The sequence below is a fragment of the Rhincodon typus genome, chromosome 26, assembly GCF_021869965.1.
Source record: "Rhincodon typus isolate 14 chromosome 26, sRhiTyp1.1, whole genome shotgun sequence".
In the NCBI taxonomy this organism is placed as follows: domain Eukaryota; kingdom Metazoa; phylum Chordata; class Chondrichthyes; order Orectolobiformes; family Rhincodontidae; genus Rhincodon; species Rhincodon typus.
The window spans coordinates 42,405,921-42,433,534 of NC_063357.1; the positions used below are offsets into that span (position 1 = coordinate 42,405,921).

Below are 27,614 nucleotides of genomic sequence, written 5' to 3' on the forward strand. Positions count from 1 at the left end.
AACGGTCTAGGCCCGAAACGTCAGCCTTTTTGCTCCTATGATGCTGCTTGGCCTGCTGTGTTCATCCAGCTCTGCACCTTGTTGTCTCGGATTCTCCAGCATCTGCAGTTCCTACTATCTCTATACTGCTTTATTGCTGTTCTAACTTGTTATGGACTGATTTTTGTGACTGTAATCAATAAATGTTACTGCCTTGCATCTCAAACCCAGGCTTTAAAACTATTTGAATGAGGATCTGTCAAAAGATCATCACAAATGTTAATAGGCCTATTATGGAGTACTGTTGGGATCAATATTTATGTTCACTTTACCAAGGCTGAAGTTAGGGATGTACAGAGCTAAACCTGGCCTTTGGTTTGACTTTTGTTACCTAGCTGACTGCTACTGGTCCAATTAAGTAGGAATAAAATTGTAAATATGTGGGCTATTTTCCTGTGTTGAGGTCTCCTGTGTAATGCACTTTTTTGTTAATTGTCTTGTTCAATGCTATGATTTGTTCATTGCTCCCTGTGTGATATACTTTTCAGACTTGAAAGTTAACTTCCAGCTTGAAGTCTGTAATTCATAAAAACTCCTGCTGGCCTCAGAGAATTTCTTTATCAGCATAATGAGAAACATAACCTGTGAAAATTACTATCAAGTAATGGAGAGTGTCTGAAGCTGTCTATACAATTACAATTGTGATTTGTTTGTCTAAAAACAGCCAACTAAGATGGACAATAGTTACTAAGCGTAATTGTACCTGGCTCTGAATATAACATCTAGATGAAATTTCCACTGAGAACATTTCTATACTTAATCAATATACATGCGGGTGTGACATTATTGTGTGGGTCTATCGGTATTGTGTTCAGGGTATTACTTCACTACTTCCTTGAATCTGTTACAGAGCAGATGAAATTGAAATGATCATGACAGATCTGGAAAGAGCCAATCAGGTAACACATTTTTAATGCTTTGAGTAATCATTTGGTTCGGCCAGTTGACCATCCCGTCCCCTCGTCCCTCCCCTCATCAGTTTGCCTGTCCTTTCTTTTATTTGCTCATCCACTTCCTCGTCCCTCCCCTCTGTGTATCTCCTCACCCACTCCTTTGATCCTTTACCTTGCCCACTCCTCATCATCTCATCTCTCCCCTCCCCACTTGTCACCTCATTCCTCCCCTCCCCACTTGTCACCTCATTCCTCCCCTCTTGTCACCTCATTCCTCCCCTCTCTGTTCTTCACCTCATCCCTGCTCTCCCCTTATCACCTCATCTCTCCCCATGTCTCATCCACTTCACTTGTCACCTCATTACCTCTGAGCAGCTCTTCACCCACTCCTTGGCCTGTTCAATCCCCTTCTTTGTTGCAGTGTCCTGACATACCCCCTTCCTGCCTATCCCCTCTCCTTCCCTTGTACCATACATCTAACTTAATTCTTCAATTGTTTCACCTTGCACCTTCCCATTCTCCTCCCCTAGAGGATCCCCATCTGTCCTCTCCCATCCATCACACCCTTCCTTTGTCCTTTAACCTCACCCCTCCACTCCCCACCCATTCTTTCTAAGTAATCTCCACCTCTCCTGTCCTTTGCCATCCTTCCTTACCACACCCTCCTCTCCCGTTCACCCCCACCCCTCTTCTCCCGTTCACCCCCACCTATTCTCTCTCCTATTCCTCTCCATCCCTTGCTCCCCCACCCTTCGTCTCCCACTCCTCCCCTCCCCATACCAAAAGAACACCCCTTTGGTCTCATCTATGGAAAAAAAAGAAAAAAAAATGTCGTTTCACTTGTTTTTGTTGTGTCCCAAAAACTCGCTGAGCTGCAACATTAATATCAGCAGGGATTCCATGCTCCTGGCGTTAAATTACTGTCATAATCACTCAATTATTTCCTCCTTGTAGTGTTTAAAATGAATATCCATCACTTTCAGTATTTTCTTTTTACATTTATTAGGTTGACTGTTAAGGAAAATCTGTTATAGTCACTGACGCAGAAATAGATTAATGGGTCTATATAATTTGTCAGCTGTTGAATGAGTGTGTTTTGTTTCTCTTCTCTTTCCCTCAGAGGGCAGAGGTAGTTCAGAGAGAGGCGGAGGCCTTGCGTGAGCAACTTTCCTCAGCTAACCAATCCCTGCAGCTGGCCACTCAGATCCAAAAAGCTCCTGATGTGGTAAGACATAAAGACCGTGAATCGAATGAAGGGTTGACTGTTACATTTTTCACTCTAGAGCTCTCCAAATCACTTTCTAACTGTTTACCTATTAATCTTAGATCACTTTTCTACATTGAAGATTAATCGAGGAATGATAGTTGTGCAATTGAACTGAAAAAGATGATAATTTGATTAAGATATAACTTAAAATGAAGAGAAATGTACCCAAGGTATCTAGATGATTGCATGAATAGGAAGGATTTAGAGGGATAATGGCCAAATGCTGGCAAACGGGACTAGATTAATTTAGGATATCTTGTCGGCATGAACAAGTTGGACTGAAGGGTCTGTTTCCATACTGTACAACTCAATGACTAAGAGGCTGAAATAATGATATCAACTTTCACATGAAATAATGTGCCTTTTTATTTTGTTGACATTAATTAGTTAAAAATGTGATAAACTAACTGAATTATGGAATAATTTTTCATCAGTGTGATTCAACAGCATTGCAATCTGATGTCTGGTTTTCCCAACTTTGAACATATACTGACTAGACTCAGCATAATTCTCAGGCATGGGTTGCTTAGCTTGACCTTATTCACCACACTTCTGTCAATCATATCAGTCTTCCCAATAAAGTCCAGCAAAAAACTTTATTGACTCCACAATTGATTAATTCCCAATCATAAAAGAAAATGATCAAAAATGTAGCATTTGAAAACTTCCACAGTCATCATATACTGTTGCCCCAAAAACTTTCTTTAAAAATACTTCTTGCTCAACGAAGGCCTTTTTCTTCCTTTCGGCACTACAGTGACACTGTCTCACTGTGAGACAGCAGATACCTATTTCAGGTGGATGTTCATACCTCAACAGAGTTGAGACATACCTTCCTGAGAGGAGGTGAACTTCTTTTGTGAATCGGGATTTAAACTAAATTAACAGTAGTCCGGTCACTAGAATGAAATATTAGAACAGAGCTGCAACAGCAAAACCTCCATTTATATAGTGTACTTAACAGAATGAAATGCCCAAGGCACTTCACTGGGGCAAAATGAAACAAAACCTAACAGCAAGGCCTTATAGCAGATGACCTAATCTTGATCAAAGAGATGTGCTTTACGGACGAAAGAGGGAGAGGATTTCAGAGCTTAGGGCTTTGGCAGTTATAGGCAAGTGCACCACTGACGAAGCATTTACAGTCACGGATGCTGAATTGATCAGAATTAGATGGTCACAAATATTTTAGGACGTTGAAATTCTCACATTATAGAGGTAGCAAGTATTGAGGCCATGGATGGACTGAGAAACCAGGACATGTATTTTTAACTCAAAGCCTTCTGTGACCAGGAACTGGTCTGGATCACTAAGCACAGGAGTAATGGATGAATAGAACACAGTCAGTAGAAATTTGGATGACCTCAAGTTTTTAAAAGTTGGATGTGGGAGTCCAGCCAGGAATACATTGGAATAGTCAAGTATGGAGGTGAGGGTTTCAGAAACAGATGAGCTGAGGTATGTGCAGTGTCAGACAATATTGTGGATATGGAAATCAGTGGCCTTAATACTGTAGATGGTTAGAGCTGTTCTCAGACTCCAATACATCAGTCAGGCTGCAAACAATTGGGTTCAGTCTCACTTAATTATAGCGAGAATGAAGTAGCTGGTAGCTAGGGAGCAGCATTAATCATGAGGACCAAAGATGATAGTTTACACCTTCCTTAGGGCGGCATGGTGGTTCATTGACTCGCACTGCTGCCTCACAGCACCAGGGACCTGGGTTCAATTCCAGCCTCGGACGACTGTCTGCATGGAGTTTGCACGTTCTCCCCGTGTTTGTGTGGTTTTCCTCCAGGTGATCCGGTTTCCTCCCACAGTCCAAAGATGTGCAGGTTAGGTGGATTGGCCATGCTAAATTGCCCATAGTTTCTAGGGTGGGGAATTCAGAGATAGGATAGGGTGTGGGTCTTGGTGGACTGCTCTTTGGAGGGTTGGTGTGGACTCGATTGGCTGAATGACCTGCTTTCACACTGTAGGGATGTATGATTCTTATCTTTAATTGAAATAATTTTCTGCTCATCCACCACTGATAGCAGACGATTTGTCTAATAATCTAGTAACAATGGAAGTGATGAGAGAAATGATTCTGTGGATGGGTGTCATTAGTGTATCTTGAAAAATAATGCCTTGTTTTTTGATAACATTGTCAAGGGCAGCATATGGATGAGAAAGAGGAGAACAGGCAGCAATGGAAGTAAAGGTGTAGGTGTGGAAGAGAAACCTATGCATGTGATCCTTGCTAATCAATTAAATAGATTGGAATGCAACCAGATGAGTGTAATATCTCACCCAAGAGCATAATAAAAGTGGTTTCAGTACTACAGCAGGGATGCTAACCTAAGGGATTTAAACATGGAGTTCTGGGAACAGATTTGGAAGATGATATCACTCAAGGACTGATGATGGCAAGTGATATGGAAATCAATGGCCTTAAGATGAAGTGGACAGTCCTGAAGGGAAAGAACTGCTAATAATATTGGGTAACGTGGAATCCAGGAATGAACTTTTCGTGGACAGTGTGCACAGAGAACTAGACAGGCACTGTTAGAACCAAAAGTAGTTCAGAAATAAGAGGGATCAAACAATAGGGAAATGTGAAGCAGGCTAAAATGGGAAAGTTATAAATAAGGTTGGCAAGTTGCCATATAGCACTGTAGTAGCAATGACAGCAAACTGACTCAAACAAGAAATGGAATGAATCATAAAATAGTTGTAGCACAGGAGGAGGCCATGTGACTGGCCATATTCACACTGGCTTCGAGAAGGAATTTTTTTTATATTCACTCACAGCTGTGGGCGTCTCTGGTTGGACCTGCATTTATTGGCCATCCTTAATTGCCCAGAGGGCAGTTAAGAGTCACCCACAATATAGTGGATCTGGAGTCATATGTAGGCCAGACCATCATTAGATTCTTAACTCCAGATTTTTATTGAATTCAAATTTCACCATCTACTATGGTGGGATTCAAACCCAGGCCCCCAGAACATTTGCTGACTTTTTGGATTAATAGTTTAGCGCTAATACCATTGCCTCCCCCTTGACTCAACTTATTACGTTCTCTTGCCTTTTCCTTGTAACATTCCACTATTTTTTCATTTTTTAAAATCATTTAGTTTTCTTTTGAATGGGTCAATTTAATCTGCCTCCACTAATACTTCCAGGTAGTGTATTCCAGAACCTAACATCAGGCCAAACAGAAACATTTTCTGTCCATCTATACTATATAGAATAAGCTGTCAATATTTCTCGCTAAAATGTTCTCCGTAAATGCAATGCAGGTGAAAACAAAGGAGTGGGCCGTATCATCAAATCTACTGTTGCATCAGTTGATGATGACAATGTTCTTGAAGTTTCAAAAGGGAATCAATTTTCTTTGAATTATGAAACAATAGAGGAGTTGCTATACTATTTGGCGTATACAGATGAACCACCAAATAATGAGAAAGCGATAAAAGAGCGCATTTATCGGCAGTTTGCAGGAAACGCAAGAACTTAAGAATTAAGATGAAGGCATCACTTCAGTTATCATACTATAGACTAGAATGGTCACAATGTAAATAAGCGAAGGGAAAGGAATTCCTGAAATGGTTATATAAGAGAACGTCTTGATCAGAATGCTTATTGCCCAACAAAATAGGAAACAGCATTAGACCAAATTCCACAGAAGCAAGTAGGATAAGTGGGGTTATTTTAGATTGATCATGGTTATGACAAAGGACCAGAAACTTCAGTGATTGAAAAGGTAACTGACCAGATAGATTTGAATCAAGCACTGACAGGTAAAACAGCTAGTTCAAAATGGGAAACTGTTAAAGAGTGGATAGCTGAGGAAATAGCACCTGAGAGACTAGGCATCTTAGGACGAGGTCGAAATGGATCATACATCAAACGCTGCTTGTATGATATTGATCCCAACTCATCTCTTACGCAGTCTAAAAATAGTCCCAGAAGGCTGGTAGGCTTACCATAGAAATACTTATAAAACCACAAGGTGTTGAAAACAATCCTGCCATCCTTGTGTGGGAGCCTACAATCTCTCTGGCATAAGCAAAATCCTGCATGTATCTTGCTTGATGACACTCAGTCAGCATAAGCAAAAATAAGTTTAGAATTACTTTCCTCACGAATTTACAGTCAAATTGCTGCAGTGTCTCTTCCATAGTTACTCCTTTAAGCAGATTTCATAGTCTATATGATCTGAAGTGTATCCTTCCCAGTATCATATAAACAATGCATCAGGCTGCTGGTATATCTCATGTGCTGCAATGTGATCTCTCTTTGACAGATGGTGGATTAATAAACACCTGAAACTATTTGCAGCACAGGCTTTGAACTCATAATGTGTTTATTTGCATAAGATAGCTCAACTACGTTTTGAATATTTTAAGAGTACATTCTTTTCTTTGCTTAATTGCAACATTAGCTAAAACTCATTTTCTGTCTAAACACCATTCTAAGACAAAGACCACTTCGTGTAAGCTTCCATTAAATTAACTTTTCCTGACCAAGCTGGCTTAGGCTTTAAAACACAGAACACCATATGACCACTGGCTACGAAGTTTCAGCTGCTGTTGCCACATTGCCTTTTTCCCCACACTGCTATCAATGTCTGAGATTATATATCTGCTCATCAACCACTCAGTTTACAGAGTGGACCAGCCAACCATTGACTGTGACCTTTTTCAGAGAGTTAGAAATAGATGTTTGTAAATGTAAGGTTGGGTTGGACTATTCTTTGCTTCGTGACCCAGGGTTTAGTGCAAGGGGGAGGTGATGGCCTAGTGGTATTATTGCTGGAATGTTAATCCAGAGACCCAGATAATGTTCTGGGGACCCAGGTTTGAATCCCGCCATGGCAAATGGTGGAAATTGAATTCAATAAATATCTGGAATTAAGAGTCAAATGATGACCATGAATCCATTGTCGATTGTAGGAAAAACCCATCTGGCTCACTAATGTCCTTTAGGGAAGGAAATTGCCATCCTTACTTGGTCTGACCTACATGTGACTCCAGACCCACAGCAGTGTGGTTGACTCTTAACTGCCCTCTGGGTAATGAGGGATGGGCAATAAATGCTGCCTAGCCTGTGACGCCCTCATCCCGTGAATGAAATAAAGAGAAATGCTTTGTGAATTAGAACATAGATCAGCACAGCACAGTACAGGCCTTTCGGCCCACAATGTTGTGCCGATCTAACCTCCACCCCTACCTTATACTATCATCCATAGGCCTATCTAATAGCCGCTTAAATGCCCCTAATGAGGCTGACTCCACTACTCTCTCTGGCAATGCATTCCACGCCCCTACCACTCTCTGAGTAAAGAACCTACCTCTGACGTTTCCCCTATATCTACCTCCACTTGCGTTAAAACTATGCCCCCTCGTAATAGCTACCTCCACTCTAGGAAAAAGTCTCTGGCTGTCCACTCTATCTATACCTCTGATCATTTTGTATACCTCTATCAAGTCACCTCTCATCCTTCGTCGTTCTAAAGAGAAAAGCCCTAGCCCTCTCAACCTTTCCTCGTAAGACCTTCCCTCCATTCCAGGCAACATCCTGGTAAATCTCCTCTGCACCTTTTCCAACGCTTCCACATGTTTCCTGTAATGAGGCGACCAGAACTGGACAATACTCCAGATGTGGCCGAACCAGGCTTTTGTATAGCTGGAGCATAACTTCATGGCTCTTGAACGCAATCCCTCTATTAATGGAAGCTAACACATCATACGCCTTCTTAACAACTCTATCCAATGGCAGCTTTCAGCGAACTGTGAACATGAACCCCAAGATCCCTCTGCTCCTCCACACTGCCAAGAATCTTTCCGTTAACCCTGTATTCTGCTTTCAAGTTTGTCCTTCCAAAATGAATCACCTCACACTTTTCAGGGTTAAACTCCATCTGCCACTTCTCAGCCCAGCTGTGCATCGTATCAATGTCCCTTTGTAACCTAGAACAGCCCTCCGCACTGTCCACAACGCGACCCACCTTCGTATTGTCTGCGAACTTACTAATCCACCCTTCCACTCCTACATCCAAATCATTTACAAAAATCACAAATAGAAGAGGACCCAGAACAGATCCTTGTGGTACACCACTCGTAACTGAGCACCATGTTGAATATTTTCCATCCACTACCACCCTTTGTCTTCTAAGGGTCAGCCAATTCTGAATCCAATCTGCCACATTTCCCCCTATCCCATGTTTCCTTACCTTCTGCATGAGTCTACCATGGGGAACCTTATCAAAAGCCTTACTTAAATCCATGTACACCACATCCACTGCTCTACCTTCATCCACGTGTTTCGTCACCTCTTCAAAGAATTCGATAAGGTTTGTGAGGCATGATCTACCCCTCTCACAAATCCATGCTGACTATCACGAATCAAACTGTGCCTATCCAAGTGATCATAAATCCGATCTCTCAGAGCCCTTTTCAATAATTTGCCCACTATAGAAAGCCCTCGTAAATTGCTGCATATTATTTAGATGATGAAGTCACACCTATCAATAACACCTGATATTTGCAAACATAAATTACGGTTTCCTGAAATGACGAATTTGTAAAGATTTTGCACCACCATTATATTGGCAGTGACAAATTTGATCTTCTCCTGTCAGATCAGAATTGTTAGCATCTGCTGATCTTTGTGTGATTGAAGTTGACAATAACCTAATATATATGATTCTAAGAGTGTGGAAATGTTAGGTTTAAAAATGACAAAAGTTCATTTTGTCACAGGATTCATATTTTATTATGAAATGATAGCAGTCCTCTGTTGTCCTCCTGTTGAGAGAAAAGTCCCTCCAAAGAGCCAGGATTCCACACAGCAGGATTAAACACATGTCTGTATTATAATATTCCCACTCTAGCACAGACATACATCTCAAATCAGAAATTTTGAGTTCGTACACTGATACTTCATAGCCAAAAGTTTACCATTTGAATTTAAGACCTGCAGCTAGCTAAAAGGTATACATATTTGGATATGCTATGTATGTTGACAACACTTTGATTTCAATTTATTAGTTATAAATAACATTAAATTGAGAAATACTGGGATACAATCTAAGTTTCTGAAAGAGTATCTCAAGAAGCCTTTGAGTAAAAGAGGTCTACAGAATAGAAAAAAGCCCTTCAAACCAATGAGTCTGCATTGGACAACACAACCACGTAATTCTAATCCCATTTTCCAACACTTGGCCCACAGCCCTGTATGCCTTAACATGACAAGTGTAAGCATAAATACTACTAAAATATTATGTGGGTTTGTGCCTCTACCGCCCTTACAGACAATGAGTTCAAGATTCCCACAAGTCTCTGGATGAAGAAACATTTTCCTCACATTTCCCCTAAGCCTTCTGCCCCTTGCCTTAACTTTGTACTACCAGTCATTGATCCATCCATTAGAGGGAAAGGTTTCTTCCTGTCTACCTGTCCATGCCCCTCATAATTTTATACGTCTCAGTCATGTCCTTCCTCAGTCTCCTCTGCTGTAGGGAAAACAAGCCCAGTCTGTCAGCTCTCATGAGGAGTCAACTGGACTCAACGTTAGCTTACTCTCTCTTCATAGATGCTGCCTGACCTGCCGTGATCTCCAGCATTTGTTGTTTTCCCCAGCCTGTCCAATCTCGATTCATAACTAAATGTCTCCAGCCCAGGCAACATCCTGGTAAATCTCAGTGATTAAGAAGGCATATGGCATGCTTGCCTTCATTGATCAGGGCATGGAGTACAAGAGTTGGCAAAACATGTTGCAGCTATATAAAACCCTTGTTAGGCTGCATTTGGAGTATGTGTGCAGTTTTTGTTGCCACTTTACCAGAAGGACGTGGAACCTTTGGCGAAAGTGCAGAGAAGGTTCACCAGGATGTTGCCCCGTCTCAAGGGCATTGGCTATAAGGAAAGGTTAAAAAGACTAGGATTGTTTTCACTGGAAAGACGGCAGCTGAGTTGAGATCTGATAGAGGTCTACAAAATTATGAGAGGCATAGTTTGGGTGGAAAGTCAGAGGCTTTTTCCCAGGGTTGAAGTTTTAATACAAGGGGGCACAGGTTCAAGGTGACAGGGCAAAAGTCTAAAGGAAATGTGCAAGGAAAGTTTTTTACGCAGAGAGTCGTAAGAGTTTGGAAAGCATTGCCAGAGGAGATGGTGGAAGCAGGAATGTTGGTGACATTTAAGAGGCATCTGGATGGTTACATGAATAGGGAGGGAGTAGGGGGATATGGACTGAATAAGAGCGGAATGGTTTTTTTTTAGTTTAGTTAAGGCATGATGATTGGCACAGGCTTGGAGGGCCGAAGGGCCTGTTCCTGTGCTGTACTCTTTTGTTCTTTGTTTCTTCTTCACTCTCTCCAGTCTGTCATATCCCTCCTTTAATGTGGATTCCAGACCTGCACATAGTAATCCAGCTGTGGCCTAACCAACATTTTATACAGTTCCAGGATAACCACCTTGCTCCTAAACACTCTGCCTCAACTATCCCATATGTCGTCTTAATCACTTTATCTTATCTGACCTGCTATACTAAGGGATCACTGGGCATGTACACTAGGGTACCACTGATCCTCTGAGTTTCCAGGGTCCTGCTGTTCATTATGTATTCCCTTGCCTTGTTTATTCTGCCCAAATGCATCACTTCACACTTATCCAGTTTGAATTCTGTTTGCCACTGCTCAGCTCATCTGACCAAGTTATCTATATCCTTCTGTAATCTAAAGCTATCCTCCTCATGTTTAACCATCCCACCAATTTTCATATGTACAAACTTACTTATCAATCCTCCTACATTGAAGTCTAAATTGTTTATATATACCACAAACAGCAAAGGCACCTACACTGATCTCTGCAGAACTCCACTGGACACAGGCTTGAATCACAAAAACACCTCTCAACTGTCACCCTCTACTTCCTGCCATTCAATCATTTCTGTTCTGTAAAAGATCACTGAAACATTAACTCTGCTTTCTCTCCACAGATTCTGCCTGACCTGCTGAGTGTTTCTAGCAATTTCTGCTTTTGTAATTAAAGTCAAGTAACTACAACCCTCCGGGCTATTAATAAATAAGATATTTATAATATTGGATTTTTGACAGGCAAAATAAACACATTTAGGCAATTGGTTCTGTTTTGAGTTCAGAGCAGAAGAATCATTTTTTTCAGTTCAGTTTGGAAGAAAGAAGTATATACTGCAGTTTAATATAACCAGTCACCTCGGCAGAAGAGATTTCTAGTCTGTGGAGTTTACAAGCCAGCAGACCTTAAATGGAAGTCTTCAAGTTATTAGAACTGAAAAAGTTCAGGCCCTCAGAACTGTGAAAGATGTATGCCTCAGGCTTGGACAGGAATCACAAAATTATCTCCAGAGCCTATGGAAAATAATCTGATAATGGGATACTTCGGTGATCACAGCATTGACGAGCATACCAGCTGTTTTAAGGGCAAGAAGGAATGAAGTAATTCTTTCGTTCATGTAATAAACTTCTGTTCTGTTGTTTAAGAACATTTGCAGCCTCATGTGAAGAGGCTTCAGTGACTAGCTGTCACATTTTAACTAACAGTGAAAATTAAACATATGATCTTTCAAGTCAAGTTCTAACTTGATCAGTTTACTATCAGCTCAGGTCGAAACACTTCCAAAGGTGCAAAACATTTAGTACAATGCTAAAATAATTTCAGGAAACGTACAGTATATACATAACTTGTCTCCTGGGTTCTGGTTATTAGGAACAAGCTATCGAAGTGCTAACACGATCAAGTCTGGAAGTTGAATTGGCAGCAAAAGACCGTGAGATAATGCAATTAGTTGAGGATGTGCAGAGATTGCAGGCAAACCTGACCAAACTCCGTGAGACCTCAGCAAGTCAGGTCTCACAGCTGGAGCAGCAGCTTAGTGTGAAGAACAGCGCGCTCAAGGTAAGAGAATACTGTCAATTTTCAAATTATAGGCATTAACAAATAAATGTACACATGAGAGCAGACTTCAGATTGCGCTTTTAACCTATAATTTTTGAAGCAAGTGTAATTTTTTATCCTACTTGCATGTCAACAGATTACTTTTGCAAATGCCTGCCTGTTCTGGGCTTGCATGTCTTATTTATTTTGCACAGACATTGAATCATTAGCAATTGAGTAAGTTCCTGTATAGTACTATACAGGAGAGTATTGGAGAATACCTAATTCAGAGCCCATTGTCAAGGAGGAAAAGTAACATGCAGAAATTCAAGAATTTGTGGACCTGGTATGAATCTACTGTTTCCACTGAATGTATGAAATTATTTTTACTCCTTTGAAAGGTAGCCTTTTAGGAAAGGGGCCAATAGTTATATGATTGAATTTTTGTATAAGGTTTCAGATGTGATCACGAAATTATCTGTCTGATGGTGAATTTGCAGAATTTTATGTTTTGTGCTGAACATTTAATTACTGCACTTTTAAATAGACTTTTCTGTTTTTAGTATATTTTATAAATCATTTCCATCTATTTTGAAGCATTTAGAGGAAAAACTGAAAGGACAGTCTGACTACGAAGAGATTAAGAAAGAGCTGAGGTGAGTGTTAATTCCGTATGAAGCTTCTGTTTCCTATATGTCTTATAAAAACTATGAAATTAGCTTGAAACATGAGCTGTCATTCGCTTGTATTCCTAGAATCTACTCAGTTTACTTTCTCCCCCAAGCTGTTCCTCAAAGATCTCCCAGGAGTGTACTTAAGGGGTATGAGGTGGAACCACACCTCCATAGATTCCCTGGAACCTTCCACAGGTGACTTTGCCAAGACTTGACATTTGTCCTTCGGGGGAGCCATGAATGTGAATATCAGTCAAAGGCAGGATATGATTTGGACTGTTGCCATCATGAGAACATATGGTAGCTGGATCATCTCCTGAAAATGTCTTTTGTTGTTTAAATTTTCAACAGAAATTTGTTTTCATGGCATTTACTCCTTTCTTCGATTTATTAGGTCTGTCAGATATGCACGCTTTCCAAAGGCTCAGATGTGGCAGCATGTGAACTTGTAAAACTATATTACTGTATGATCATCTGTACTGCAGTTACAGTAGAAACATCTTTGGAACAACTCTGTCTGTGCCATTTTGTTTTGAATTAACCCTATTCCATTGTTCATTCTCCATCACTCCGAAATGTTTCTTGTTTCTAGTATATAACCAATTGCTTTTGAAATCTACGTTCACTACCCTTTAAGGTAGTGTATTCTACTGAACAAAAAAAAATCTAACTGGCACTTTCATCTGTTAAGACCTACTATTTTCTTTCAATGATTGTTTATGCTAGTACTTATCTTCATAAGATGGCATTTCTCTCCATAATCCATTTATTTTTCTTATTGAAATGTTTCAGGATGTGAAAGGTTTTATATTTGTTTAAGAAATGAATCTGAACATAAAAATGAGCTAGTGCTTTTAGTCCTTAGTGTACATTATGAACCTTATAGAGGTTTACAAAATCATGAGGGGCATGGATAGGGTGAATTGCCAGCGTCTTTTTCCCAAGGCAGGGGAGTCCAAAACTGGAGGGTATAGGTTTAAGGTGAGAGGGGAAAGATTTAAAAGGCACCCGAGGAGCAACATGTTCATGCAGAGGGTGTATGGAAGGGGCTGCCAGAGGAAGTGGTGGAGGCTGGTACAATAGCAATATCTAAAACACAGCTGGATAGGTGTATGAATAGGAAGGGATATAGGCCAAGTGCTGGCAAATGGGACTAGATTAATTTAGGATACTGGTTGGCATGGACCAGGGGGACTGAAGGGTCTGTTTCCATGCTGTACAACTCTGACTGTAATTTGTAATAGATTGGACAGTAGTCATTTGAATTTCAGTTCAAAAGTATTTTTCCTATTAATTTATTGAAAGTGAATGAATTGGCATCTTAGGATCTCAGCAAAAGGAGTTGTATCCTGTATCTTTGAGCAGTGTTTTGACAACAGCAATTTGCAATTTTCACGCACAAAGGTTTTTAGATGAAATATGGAAAATATTCAAGCTTACAATGCTGCAACACTCAACTTTGAAGTAGTTAAATCTCCTGCTGTTGTGTTACCTCTTTTTTTTTAAACTTTATTATGGTTTAGTTGCTGAAGTTTGAATACTGTTTCATTGATCTGTTTCCATTGTACTTATACAACAACACTTGCTGTAGAGTTCAACAAGGTGGCTCTTCTTTTACTAGTAGTAACTTTCCACAAATAAGTTAGTATACGCTGCCCTTCCATTGTTGTCATTGCAGTGTTTCATGTACTGCAGCTAAATTTGCTGATAATACAATGATAGGCAGGAAAACAAAAATGTGAGGGCAGCCTATTTAGGGATAATGATAATTAAAGTGAGCAGATAAAAGTTTGTTAGTTGGAGAATTATGTTGGAAAATGTGAAGTTATGGGAAGAAAAGAAAGGCAGAATATTATTTAAATGGAGAGTGACTGTAGAATTCTGTGGTGTTGAAGGCCATCTGTGACCTTGTACATGAAAGAAGTCATATTATGACTATACAAAACATTGGAGAGACCACATGTGGAGTAGTGCATATAGTTTTGCTCTCCTTATTTAAGGAGAGATCTTCTTATTCTTCTCAGGCAACCTCTTGCTTGAGGATGACATGCTCCATATGAAAAATGAGTTTTCAGATTACTGAAGAGCCCTGTACATGCTCTACAGTCTCTGTCACAGGTGAAACAGATGATGGCTGGAAAAATAAGAGGATGGGATGCCCAGCTTGCCATACACTCCTTCCTCTGTCACACTCGTCTTCAGTTTGCTGTCAGTGTTCAGATCCTTTCCAAATGCTTTCCCTCCACTTTGAGCAGGCTTGGACCAGAGTTTTCCCAGGTGTCAGTATCCCAATATTTTTCAATATCCCAATATTTTTCAATATCGTTGTGGATAATACATATATTTTCAAGAAGGCTTTGAGGATGTCCTTGAAGCTTTTTTTTTGCTCTCCTGAGCAGAAGAAATCCATTGACTGATTAGGTTTTGAATCTCTGAGTAGTGTACTTGTTGCGGGAATCTCTTTTCAGGCATGTGAAGGATGGAGCTAATTCAGTGTGGCCAGTGTTTTGAGGTCAGTGCTTTGATACAAGGGATATTGGCTTGAGTGAGAAAACTGTCAGTGGTGCCCCGTGAATGGATTTGGAGGATCTTGTGGGAGCAGCACTGGTGGTACTTCTCCGTGGTTTTGAAGTACCTGTTGTATGTAGTCCATGTCTCTGAGCCATATAGGAGGGCAGGTATCACTATTACTCTGGAGACAATGAGCTTGTTGCTGTGTTTGAGGACCTTTGTCTTCATGCACTGTCTTCTTTGGTCACTTGAAGGTTGTACTGGCTCAACAAAGGTGGCACTGAACCTCATTGTTCTTGCTGAAGGTAAGATCTCAAGGTATGGAAAGTAGTATATGTTGTCCCAAGATTTGTTTGTATATTTTGATAACTCAGAGGCAGTGCAGTGTGATAGGGACAGGTTTCACAGAATCAAGGATTTGGTAGAGGACCTTTGTCTTAAATGTGTAATTAAGGCCTATGCTCTATATGCCTCAGAAAAGGTGTTGATGATTTGGAGCTCAGTCTCTAACAAGTGCGGACACGAGCATTGTCTAATACCACAATGCAATGACAGAGGGCAAGACTACTTTAGCTATGGCCTTCAGGGAGTGAGCGTTAATTACGTAGATTAACTCCACCCCGGCAGGGAGCTTGTTGAAGATGAGCTCGAAGATTGCAGTGAGGAAAATCAGTAAGAAAGAGATTGAATTTTTCAAGGAAGTGACTACAGGTGTGTAGATGTGGGAAGTACAGTTTATGAGCTTCAGAATAGATTTTAACAAGGTCTATCATGGCAAACTGGCTAAAGAAATTAAGAGCCAATGGGATCGAGCACAGTTTCACAAATTGGATTCAAAATTGCCTTGGTGCTAAAAAGCAGAACACGATGGTCGAACAGTGATTTTGTGTCCATTGGCGTACTACAGGGTTCATTGCTGAGTCCTTTGCTGTTTGTTGTGTACATAGATAATGTAAACAGGAATGTAGTTCACAGTAATTTCACAGATGATAGGCAAATTGGTGATGTGGTAAATAGCGAGGAGGAAAGCTTTAGACAACAAGATGATATAGATGGAGGGAGCAGTGGCAAATGGAATTTAACCCTAAAAATATGAGGTGATACATTTTGGGAGGACTAATACGATGAGAGAACACAATAAATGGTAGAACCCTAGGAAGTACAGAGAATTGCGAGACCTTGGTGTGTATGTCCATAGATCCTTGAAGGCAGCAGGACAGGTAGAGAAAGTGTTTAAGAAGGCATAAGGGATACATGCTTTATTAGCCAAGACGTTGAATACAAGACCTAAGGAAGTTGTGATGGAGCGGTATATAACATTAATTAGGCTACAGTTGGGTACTGTGTGCAGTTCTGATCGTCACGTTATAGGATGGATTTGAGAGAATGCAGTGGCAGTTGCCTGGGCTGGAACGATTTGGTTATGAAGAGAGACTAGATAGGCTGGGATTGATTTCCAAAGAGCAGAGAAGGTAGAACCTGATTGAAGTATACACAGCTCTGAGAGGCATAGACAGGGTATGACTCTAAGGGTGTTGGTGCAATGGCCCTGTTTGACCGCGGTCTGAGCGTGAATTGATAGGATTATGGCTTGTATGTCATCATGGGGAAGACAAACTCTTGGGAACAGCTGAAACAAAGGAGGGCATTCCATAATCCCTCACACTGGACCATATCTAACACCTTTGTGAGATCAAAGAAGGCCATATACAAGGGTTGGTGCTGTTCTTGCTTTTCTTTTGTAGTTGCCATGTGTTGAAGGTCTGTTGTGCCCGTTAGAGGGCAGAATCTGCATTGTAGTTGTAAGACAGTGGTTCCCAACCTTTTCAGTATCAAGACACACTTCAACAAGACAAACAATTCCATGGCATGCCTACTTTTTGCAGCTGCTTTCATTGCTCATAAACAAAACATTTACTACCCCGTAGTAGAAATGCAGACTCTGAGTGATCGGTGAGGCTCCCCTGCAGTCTCCTCACAGCCTGGCTGTCATTGGTCCAGGCACCTGTCATAGTCCATGCCCACCTTGCAGAGGTCACCATGTGGCCCAGTCACAGTGAAGAAGCCTGTTGCCCCCACCCACCCACCGGTCCTCCAGTGTAGCCCTATTGACGTCATTCAATAGCAACATAGTGTGATCCGACTGGCTCAGCCCAGCAAAAGAAACAAAGGCTAAAGGTGCCAGTCTGATCTGTCAGCTTTTTTGAAGATGGTGTAAGGAGAGATATTCTTGCATTGGAAGCAATTCAGAGAGTTTCACTTCGTTGATCCCTGTGATGCAGAAGATGTCTTTAAGTGAAAATGTTAAGCAGGTAGGGTTTATAGTCTTTGGAAATTAGAAGAATGAGAAGTAAGTTTATGGAAATATATGTGACTCCGTGAAGTCTTATTAAATCAGATATTGCGAATGACAGATCAAAATGACGAAGACTCATTTAGGAAGGACCCACAGGGGTCATTTCTGTTTGTGGCTTGTATAAACGGTTTGAACTTGGATCTACGAGGGTTGATTAGTAAGTTTGCAAAGGATGTCAAAAATTGGTGGGGTGTTAAATATTGAACAGGATAGCCATAGATTACAGGAAGACATAAATGGGTTGATCAGTTGTAAATGGAATTCAATCTGGATAAATTTGGGGTGATGCACTTAGCAGAACAAACAACTCAAGGGAGTACATGATAAACAATAGAATCTGGGAAGCACCAAGGATCAGCGGGATCTTGGGTGTATGTCCGGCAGTCCCTTAAGGTAGGAGGATAGGTGGATAAAGTGGTGCAGAAGGCATGTGGGATACCTGCTTTTATGAGTCAAGGCAGCCTTTAGGAGCAGGGAGGTTATAAAATGTTGTTTAGATGACAGCTAGAGTTTGGTGTCCTGTTCTGGAATCTACATTATAGGAGGGATGTGATAGTACTGGAAAGGGCATAGAGGAGATTTACCAGGATGTTGCTTGGCTGGAGAGTTTCATCTACGAAGACAGACTGGAATAGACTAGGGTTGTTTTCCTTATAGCAGAAGGGATTGAAATACGTAAAATTATGAGGAGTATAGATAGGGTAGACAGAAAGAAACTTTTCCACTTGATAGAGAGATCATTGACTGGGGTCACATGGATGTAAGGTAGGGGCAAGAGGTTTAAAGGAGGTGTGAGGAAAGCCTTTTTCACTGACAGGGTGGTGGAAAAGTAGAACACACTGCCTGTAAGGGTGGTAGAGGCAAAGACCCTCCTAACATTTAACAAGTATTTAAATGTGTACTTGTGATATCAAGACATGTGCCAAGTGCTGGAAAAGCAGCTGCATCTCTACAACTTTAAGACCACAATCAGATCTTATAAGTTGCAGAACAGACTTGGGGGTCAAATGGCATATGCCTACTCTTATTTCTTATTTTCTTTTTGATACAACTAACCTGAACTAATTAGGTGAAAATATAAGTACTTCACTATTCGATCATTTAAAAATAAGCAACTTTTCAAAAACAAAAGGCCAATGTTCAGACACGGAAATCAACTCCCCACAATCCCCTACATATTTGGTGAAAGACTTGGGCCAGATCCTGACACCGAGGTTGCAAAGCAATTCCTTCTCCACTAGAAGATGATAGTTCTCCTTGCTTGGTCTGGTGCTCTGTATTACTTACAACAATCATTTGGAAAATAGATATGGATGTAATGTCATGAGATGAGCTGTTTATTAGTATCGAGCAATGTAGATAGATGTTTGTTATGATTTTCATATTTGTAGACTTTAATGGAGTGAAACTCAGTGGAGCAATTTAAGCATTTAATACGATTGTTATTTTGTAACTATTTGAATGATTAAAGTTACATACCCCTGCTCTGCAGCATGTTTCATCCTTCAATGGAAGTAATAATTTCAGTTAAAATGTGTGGTTTCTTAGTGCAGAGCACTAACAAAGAGAACATTATTGATCAAGCCAATGAGAAAGGCAGCATGTCCAGATTGGATCGGATGATTATTTATTTTACCGCATGTAATGTGAATACGGAATAATAAAAGTTGTTTAATATTCTGGTAGTCATGCTCTATGGAAACGATTACTCAATAGTAAGTTGGGTGACAAAATTATTTTTGAGTTTGGCCCTGCACCATCATCTCTCTTGCCATCTAATCTCTTCTGCCTTGTATCCTATAACCGATCTTCCCATTTATTCTTTTTCCTATCGTCCTCCATTTTACTTGCTTAGAACTGATTACCTTCTAACTCTCAACTTCTGATGACAAATCTTTGACCTAAATTGTTTAAACTCTGTTTCTGCGCTCAGTGACCTGCTGATCTTCCTCTTGGTACAGTTACACATTTTTTCTTTTCATGGAATCTAGGAGCAGGAGTAGGCCATTTGGCCCTTGGACCCTACTCCAACATTCATTATGGTTATGACCAATCATCCAACTCAGTCCTCTGTTACTGTTTTCTCCTCCAACTTGTGAGGATTTGCGACTTCGACGTTACTAGGGTCTGACGACATCTTTTCACTTTCTCTCATTGTTAAACTATCAAAATGGTGCTAGATTATAGCAACAAACAAAAAGTTTTCACTGTATGTTATTGTATTTCACTGTAGGCTACACCTGACAATAAATCATTCATTCCTTGAATATTTCCAATATTATTTGTTTTAATTCATTAAAATTAGATTCTGAAGCTTTTGTATTGTCACTGTTGAAGACAAGATTTAGTATGAGATCTTATGCTAATTTTAGATTAAATTGGTATTACAAACAGCACTTTATACAAATGTGACTTTAATATGGTAAATTGTCCAAAGCTCTTCATAGAAGCATTATCAGACAAAATTTGACATCAAGTCAGATGATGAGTTATTGAGGCAGGTGACCAAAGATTTGGTCAAAGAAGTACATTGTACTATACCCTTCCTAAAACAATAGTTAAAGAGAAGTTTAAAGGTCTTATGCACAATATGTTTCTTGTTAGAAACGTGTGCTATGACAAGAAATTAGTGAATTATCTTGAAACCCTTTAAGATCTGTAGTACATTCTTCTACATTGGGGCACCTCCTTGCTAATCCAATGATTTGAGAATTGAAAGGGTGGCTGAGCAATGTTCCGTTTAATGAGTATTCTCAAAATTAGATGGCAGCTAATAGTGTGGCTTCCTGTAACTGCAAGATGGTCAAATGCGTGTTTGTAGGAAAGTTGTCAAAGTGTCAGAGTAAATAGTTAAAAATCAGCACTTTGAAAAGTCAAAATCTGTCTCCATTTTTGTTTTTATCCTATTTTATGACTAGTAAGTTGGTCCTTGCTTAGTGAGCAACGATAACTTGAATCTATACATCACTTTTAATTTTGTAATATATTCGGGATGCATCACAGGAGCACAGAGTAGTTTCCCTTTAAAGCATTTTGTATGATCTACATTTGGCGTCTTTGTTCTCGCTTCTAATTTGTAACTTAAAACCATTTTAGTTCTGAAATTATGGTTTGTGAAGATTTATTCATCTATTCTGTACTGAGACATAAAGTATTTGTCACAGTGATGTTTTGATTAGATTGCACAAAAATGTCACATTTCGATTCTATTATGTAATTCATTATTGGTCGCAACAGTTCACAGTTGTAACTGATCTTCGGACATGAATAATTCCCTAAAGGGTTGAAAGCTTCACAATCAGCATAAGGGACCTGAAAGCTTTTGATTGTGTAAAAGTTACCTTATCAACTTTTATATTTGCCCTCTTAAAAACCCTGTTGAATTGCATTTATGGCTACATGCTTGATTTTGAACAGTGCATTGCAACATGGTGAAATTAAAAGCTTCGTTTGTAACATGGCACACTAATGCCATTGACAATTTAAGTATTTCTTCTGTATATTGATACCTGGAAGTGGGTGTTATTACTCTTGGTATCCTTATTAATGTAACGGTGTATTTGAATGTTGTTTGTGCCAATGCAGGAATATTATTAGCAATAAATCATTTTCCTCCTGTTTCCAGTATCCTGAAGTCAATGGAATTTGTAGCATCAGAAGGATCTGGATCACAGGTAAGTTCTGTTGAAATTTAATAATTTTTTTTTGTATGTATAAATTCCAAGTTATCATAATATTAAAACATGTAATGTTTAGGTGCTATCCATTAATATAATAAAATGCTAGTAGTTTATGGAATTTCTAGGAGAATATTTGAACTAGGACGAGACGGATTGCACATTGAAAATGTATTTCAGTAATACATATGAAACTTTTAAGAGTCAGAGTTTTGGACAAGTAATCTCATGAGTTTTCATAAAGTGCCTGGAGTTTGCTCTGCTGTACTGGCATTGTTAATCATACGTGGATGTATCTCAGTCAATTATTTAAAAATGGTCAAATCAGGATACCGCAGAGACATTTAAATCTAACAGTTTGCATTCAAGAATGCATATGTGCCACTTGTTATAAAGCAGAGATTGAACCCGCCCTCCCGAGAACTATCACCGAAACACCGAAAGAGGAGCACCTCACCCTATATGCTGTAAAAGGAGTGTGAAAAGTGGTGTAACCTGCCTTTTAGAAACTTCTAGTGGTTAAACAAAATGAATTCCTGACACTTACTTTACAATCAACAAGTAACAATTTATTTATCTAGCTCTAACAGTGAACAAACTAACTAAAGTATTAACAAACCCCTTCTATCTATTAAACATTCCCAAATAAGCAAGATTCTAATGGTATGCGGTTTCAATAAATACAAGTCCCACTTATATGTGATTTTAAAAAAGTAGAATTTAGTCTCTCGAAATTACAGCCAGGTGAAGTGTCTTCTCGAATGTTCCGTGTCTTCTCTGTCAATTCTTCTGTCAGGAATATCAACTAGTTGTGCCATGGGCACCTTTGTTATTTAGATGGTGCTTTCTCTAAGACATAGAGGAGGCTATGAGACCCAGCAATTCTCTCTTCAGAGCTGAGGGATGTTAGCTCTGGCACTAGGGTTTTGTCCAACTGCCCCCTTCTTTTATAGTCTTGATATTTCTAAAGACAGGATTGATCTTACGTTGTCAAAACCATCAGATTTAAATTTAATAGGTTTTTCGTATCTCAGTGCCTGGTTCACATTGGTTAGCTAAATTCAAAACTTGTCATGTTGGTAAAAAACTGCTGCTTGGCCTGTTAACTGTACGGCTTTTTGATACAAATATTTCAATTTGGCTGCACTGTGTGTACTTGCAAACTTTCAAGCTGCTGTTCACAGACATCCATTTTAAATCTGTAAGCATAAAAAAGGCACGTCATCTTTTGAAGGGACTACTGAATGCTTCCCCTCCACAGCATTTTACAAACACCAAATTCTAACTTCCTGCCTCCCAATCCATAAGTACTCTACCTAACTTCGCAACATCTCCCCTTGTTAAGAAAAAATTGAACCATCATTATGAAAAGAAGGCTTCATTTTTTTCTTTTAAACCCTTAATCCATAATATTACTGGATTAATACCTCATTAATCTAGAGTTACACGTATTATACTAATGCTATTTTTTCACACATAGAAACGGTAGTGTTCAATCTTATATAAACATTTTTCTTTTAAACTCGCGATAAAGCATCCATGATAATATTTTCACGACCTGCAACATATACAATGTGTAAATTAAATGCTTGTAATATGAGAGCCCAACAAATAATCTGGTGTTCTTTTCCTTAAATCTTTCCAGGAATGTCAAAGGATTGTGATTGGTCTACACAATGGCCTCTGACACATTGTTTGCAACGTAAACATTAAAATGATCACTAACTCCTCTATCTAGATTTCCCAATTAGTCAATCCTGCAATAACTGTTCATAAGCCTTTGAAAAGTGGCTGGTGTGTTTTTCATTCCAAAGGTCATCACTTTAAATTGATATGACTCATTTGGGGCTTCAAAAGCAGAAACTTCTTTTGCTCTCTCCAACAAAGGTACTTGCCATTACCAAACTCGAACTCTTTTCCAATGGTTGAATATTTTTTTCTGGTGGATATTGAGTTTTTTGAAAAATAATGGATTGGCCTTTCAATTCCACAATCATTATCCTGTAACAACAGAACTCCTACACCTACATTGCTTGCGTCGATGGCAACTTTGAAGGGTTTCAAGAAATTTGGCATGGCTAAAACTGATGTGGTTAACACTGCCTTCAGTTTCTCAAATGCATACTGGCATTGTTCTGTCCACCGAAATTTCGTGTATTTTTTTAACAAATCCATCAACGCTGCCACCACTAAAGTTTAGTTCAAATTTCTTGTAGAATCCACTCAATCGTAAAAATTGTAGCACTTTCTTCTTTTGAGGATGGTCTTGGAAATTCCTTGGTTGCCTTAATCTTCACATTACTTGGCGTCATCCATCCATATCCAATGTTGTGCCCTAAGAATGTCACTTCCACCTTTGCAAATTCTGTTTTTGCCAAGTTTATGACCAGCTTTGCCTTCCGTAGTCTCTCAAAGAGTTCTGCCAAATGCTCCATGTGATCTTTAAACAAATGGCTAAAGATCACTAACTCCTCTATCTAGATTTCCCAATTAGTCAATCCTGCAATAACTGTTCATAAGCCTTTGAAAAGTGGCTGGTGTGTTTTTCATTCCAAAGGTCATGACTTTAAATTGATATGACTCATTTGGGGCTTCAAAAGCAGAAACTTCTTTTGCTTTCTCCAACAAAGGTACTTGCCACTAACCACAAAGTAAGTCCAACTTTGTGATGTAAGTGACTTGTCCTACTTTTTCCAGAGAGTCTTCCAGCCATGGGATTGGGTATGAGTCAGAATCATTGATTACCATCAGATTTAGGAACCAACACAATCAATGAGCTCCACTCGCTTTGCCTTGGCTCTATGATGTCTTGGAGCATCACTTCCACTTCCCGCTGAACATGTGCTGTTTGAGAGGATTAAGCCTGTACGGGTGTTGTTTTATCGGAAGCGCATGTACTATGGCATTAGTCTACGTATGTCCTCATAGCACTGTAATGAGTCTTTCAATTCAGCTCTCTGTTCCTGGGACAGATAGCTCAGTATCCTATCCCATTCCTTAAGGGCTTCCTCATTATTTAATTTGTTCAGAGGCACATGAAAATCCAAATCAGCTGGATTTGATTCCTCACTCTGAGTGGCAGTAATTAATACCTGTTTCTCCGGTTCCCTTTCTCTGTCGCAGTAGTGTTGCAGCACGTTCGCATGACATACCCGATAATTTTTTTTTCTGTCTGGCATCTTTACCAAGTAATTTACCTGACCTAACTTCTTCTCAATCTGATAGGGAAAACTAAACCTTGTTTTGAAGGGATCTCCTACCACTAGTAAAAGCACCAATACTTTATCCCCACAGGCAAATGTACAAATTTTAGATTTCTTATCTGCTTCTTGCTTCATTAGGTGCTGTGCCACCTTCTAATGTTGTCTAGCCAATTCACCTACTCTGGTTAATCTTTCTCTCACCTCAGATACATAATCCAACTGTGAGATCGCTGACTTCGGACCTATCAACTTTTCATTAATTAATTTTAAAGCCCTTCTTATTTCGTGTCCGAATGTCAATTCAAATGAATTAGAACTTTGGAGCATCTCTAATAGCCCATAATATAAATGGGATACCTTTATCCCAATCATTTGGGTAATCCTGGCATTAAGTCCTCGACATGGTCTTTGGGGTCTCATGCCACTTTTCCAATGCTCCCTGGGATTCGGGATAATAGCAGTTGATTTAAAGTGTTTGATGCCTAAACTATCATAACCTCCTCAAATAATTTGGCAGTAAAATTGGACCCTTGGTCTGACTGAATCACCCTGGGTAGTCCACAACGGGTAAAGAAAGTGAGCAACTCCTTCACAACCTTTTTTGCCTTGGCATTCCGTAATGGAATTGTATCCGGAAACCTGGTAGACACATCCATTATGGTTAGCAAATACTGGTTCCCACTTTTGGTTTTAGGGAGGGACGTACCCATGTAAAAGGCTCTTCAAACGCAGGGATTGGCATTAAGGGTGCTAGTTTTATCATGGCCTGTGGCTCTCCTACCATCTGACACATATGACAGGTATGGCAAAATTGGAGCATATCTTTATGCAATCCAGGCCAATAAAAATGCTTCTGTATCTTAGTCGGAGTCTTCCTCACTCCTAGCTGACCTCCTACAGGTAATTTGTGTGCTATCCACAATACTTCCTGACTGTATTCTACCGGCCACACAATCTGGTGAACTTCTGCCCATTTCTCATCTGCATTAAGCTGCCAAGGTCTCCACTTCTGCCTTAAGATTTCATCATTAAGGTAATAGCATTCTGGAATAAACTCTGATTCCTTTTCCAAGTAGGCTTTACAATGTAAATCCTTTATCGTCTCATCTTTTTGTTGTAACTCCATTAATCTTTCAGAACTAAACACCCCTGCCCATTCCTCTACCTGCTTGGGTCTTTCCTTTACCATCTCATCAAACAGAGTGTCAGCTAACTGGACCTCAACTCCTTCATCTTTCTCTTTTGTTTTCCCTTCTTGTTTTAACTTATGGCTGTGGGATCTTGTCACCACAGTCCGGAAAAATTCCAGGGTATTTTTCTTTTAACTCCTCAGTTCCCTGGTTTTCTTTTGGCTTTTCCATTATAATGAGCATCATTCCTACCTGTGATCCAGCTATATTGTTTCTAAGAATAGACTGTATTCCTGGAATAACCAATTTTTCCACCACTCTCACTATCACTTCCCCAGTCTTGACTGAACTTTTTAGCCTTATCTTACAGAAGGGAGCACTATTCCTCTCTCCTTAATATTTCAGAAGGAGTGCAAATATTTTCATCTCTTACTATTAGAGACAGACCAGCTCCCGTATCTCTCAATATTTTAACTTCTTTACCTATTCCTGTTCTACCTGACTAAATCTTACCCACACAGATGAAGTCTTTGAAAGGATCAGGCGCCATCTTACTATCCAGCATGTGACTAGCATGTGCGGTCTCCTGCAGCTCCTCAACTTCTCTTGGGATTTCCTTCCCTACCTTAAATAATCCCACTTGTTCAGACTCTTTTACCACGTCCTTTTTCCCAGTGCCTTTCTTAAACCACCAGTACTGTGACTTTGTGAGTTCTTCTCGCTTCTGGAAGTGAGTTTTTAAACTCCTCTGGCAGAGTAATATCTCTAAGAGCCTCATATGTCTTTTCTATCTTTAATGCTCTCATCCATATGTTGAAGTTTCTCTGTTTAATTCCTTCAAACTCAATGTAAGTCTGACCTGGTTTCTTTCTTCCATTTCTGAACCGTTGTCTATCTGCTTCTGGTACCAATTCGTAGGCACTCAAAATAGCCTGTTTTACTTCTTCATATTCTCCTCACACCTCATCTGACGGCGCTGCAAGCACCTCACTAGCCCTACCTACCAACATGGTGTGAATTAACGTTACCCACGCAGTCTCTGGACAGTTTACCTGTTTAGCCAATTTCTCAAAGGAAATGAAAAAGGCTTTTACATCTTTTTCATTGAATTTTGGTAATGTTTTGATATATTTGTATATATCCTTACCAAGGCCTTTGGCTACAATGGATTAGCTCATCATCACTATCCTCCTCACTAAGCCTACTTTCTACCTTCACCTCCATCCTGCCACGTTGACTTTCCTGTCTAATTGCCAACTTCTGAAGTTCAAACTCTCCTTTTCTTTTTATTCTGCCAGAGCAATTCTTTCCTTGTCTCTTTCCTCTGCTTTGAACTGTAATGCAGACTATTTCAGATCAGTTTCTGTCTCTTCAGTTAGGACTCCTTTCCCTTTCTTTCTCTTCAGCTTTTTCTTCAGAATCTTGATTTCCTTTCTTTGTTGTCTAACTCCAGAGATTTCATTTGCAATTTAATTTTTTCTAACTAAGTGCTTGACTAACTCCGTTACAATCTCAGCTTTCTTATTATCCCTAGTTAAACCCAGTTTTAGTCTGTCTACTTATTCTAAAAATGTCACTTTTTCTGAACTTTATTGGTAAATTTGGGAAACATCTTCGACTCACCAAACCCCTTTAGCAATGTTAAGAGCCATTTCCCCACTTTGATTGGGAAGCAACTGAAATTAAAAATCTTAAAAATCTAGGACACTCGTCCTAAAGTCTGTGTAAATCTGCTGGGACATTTCGTACCCTAATTCGGTTCAAATCTGTTCAGATCCTGGACATGAGCCCCCAATCTGTTATAAAATGGAGTTGACACCACCACCAAGCCCCACCCCCCAACCCCCAGCTCCGGAACTAAGACTGAAACACCCAAACAGGAGCATGTTGCCCTACAATCTGTAAAAGGAGTGTGAAATGTGGTGTAACCTGCCTTTCAGCAACTTCTTGTGGTTTAAAAAAAA

At 39.8% G+C, this 27,614-nt stretch overlaps 1 protein-coding gene across 1 annotated transcript in view; it reads left to right on the forward strand.

Moving 5' to 3' along the window:
- The window catches only part of cux1b (cut-like homeobox 1b), a 487,386-nt gene that overhangs the window by 332,175 nt on the left and 127,597 nt on the right, over positions 1–27,614 (forward strand). The window contains exons 9-13 of the mRNA XM_048612610.1: positions 890–938; positions 2,053–2,157; positions 11,932–12,120; positions 12,697–12,755; positions 21,266–21,314. Of these exons, the coding sequence (XP_048468567.1) occupies positions 890–938; positions 2,053–2,157; positions 11,932–12,120; positions 12,697–12,755; positions 21,266–21,314 (451 nt within the window). The remainder of the gene's footprint in view (positions 1–889; positions 939–2,052; positions 2,158–11,931; positions 12,121–12,696; positions 12,756–21,265; positions 21,315–27,614) is intronic.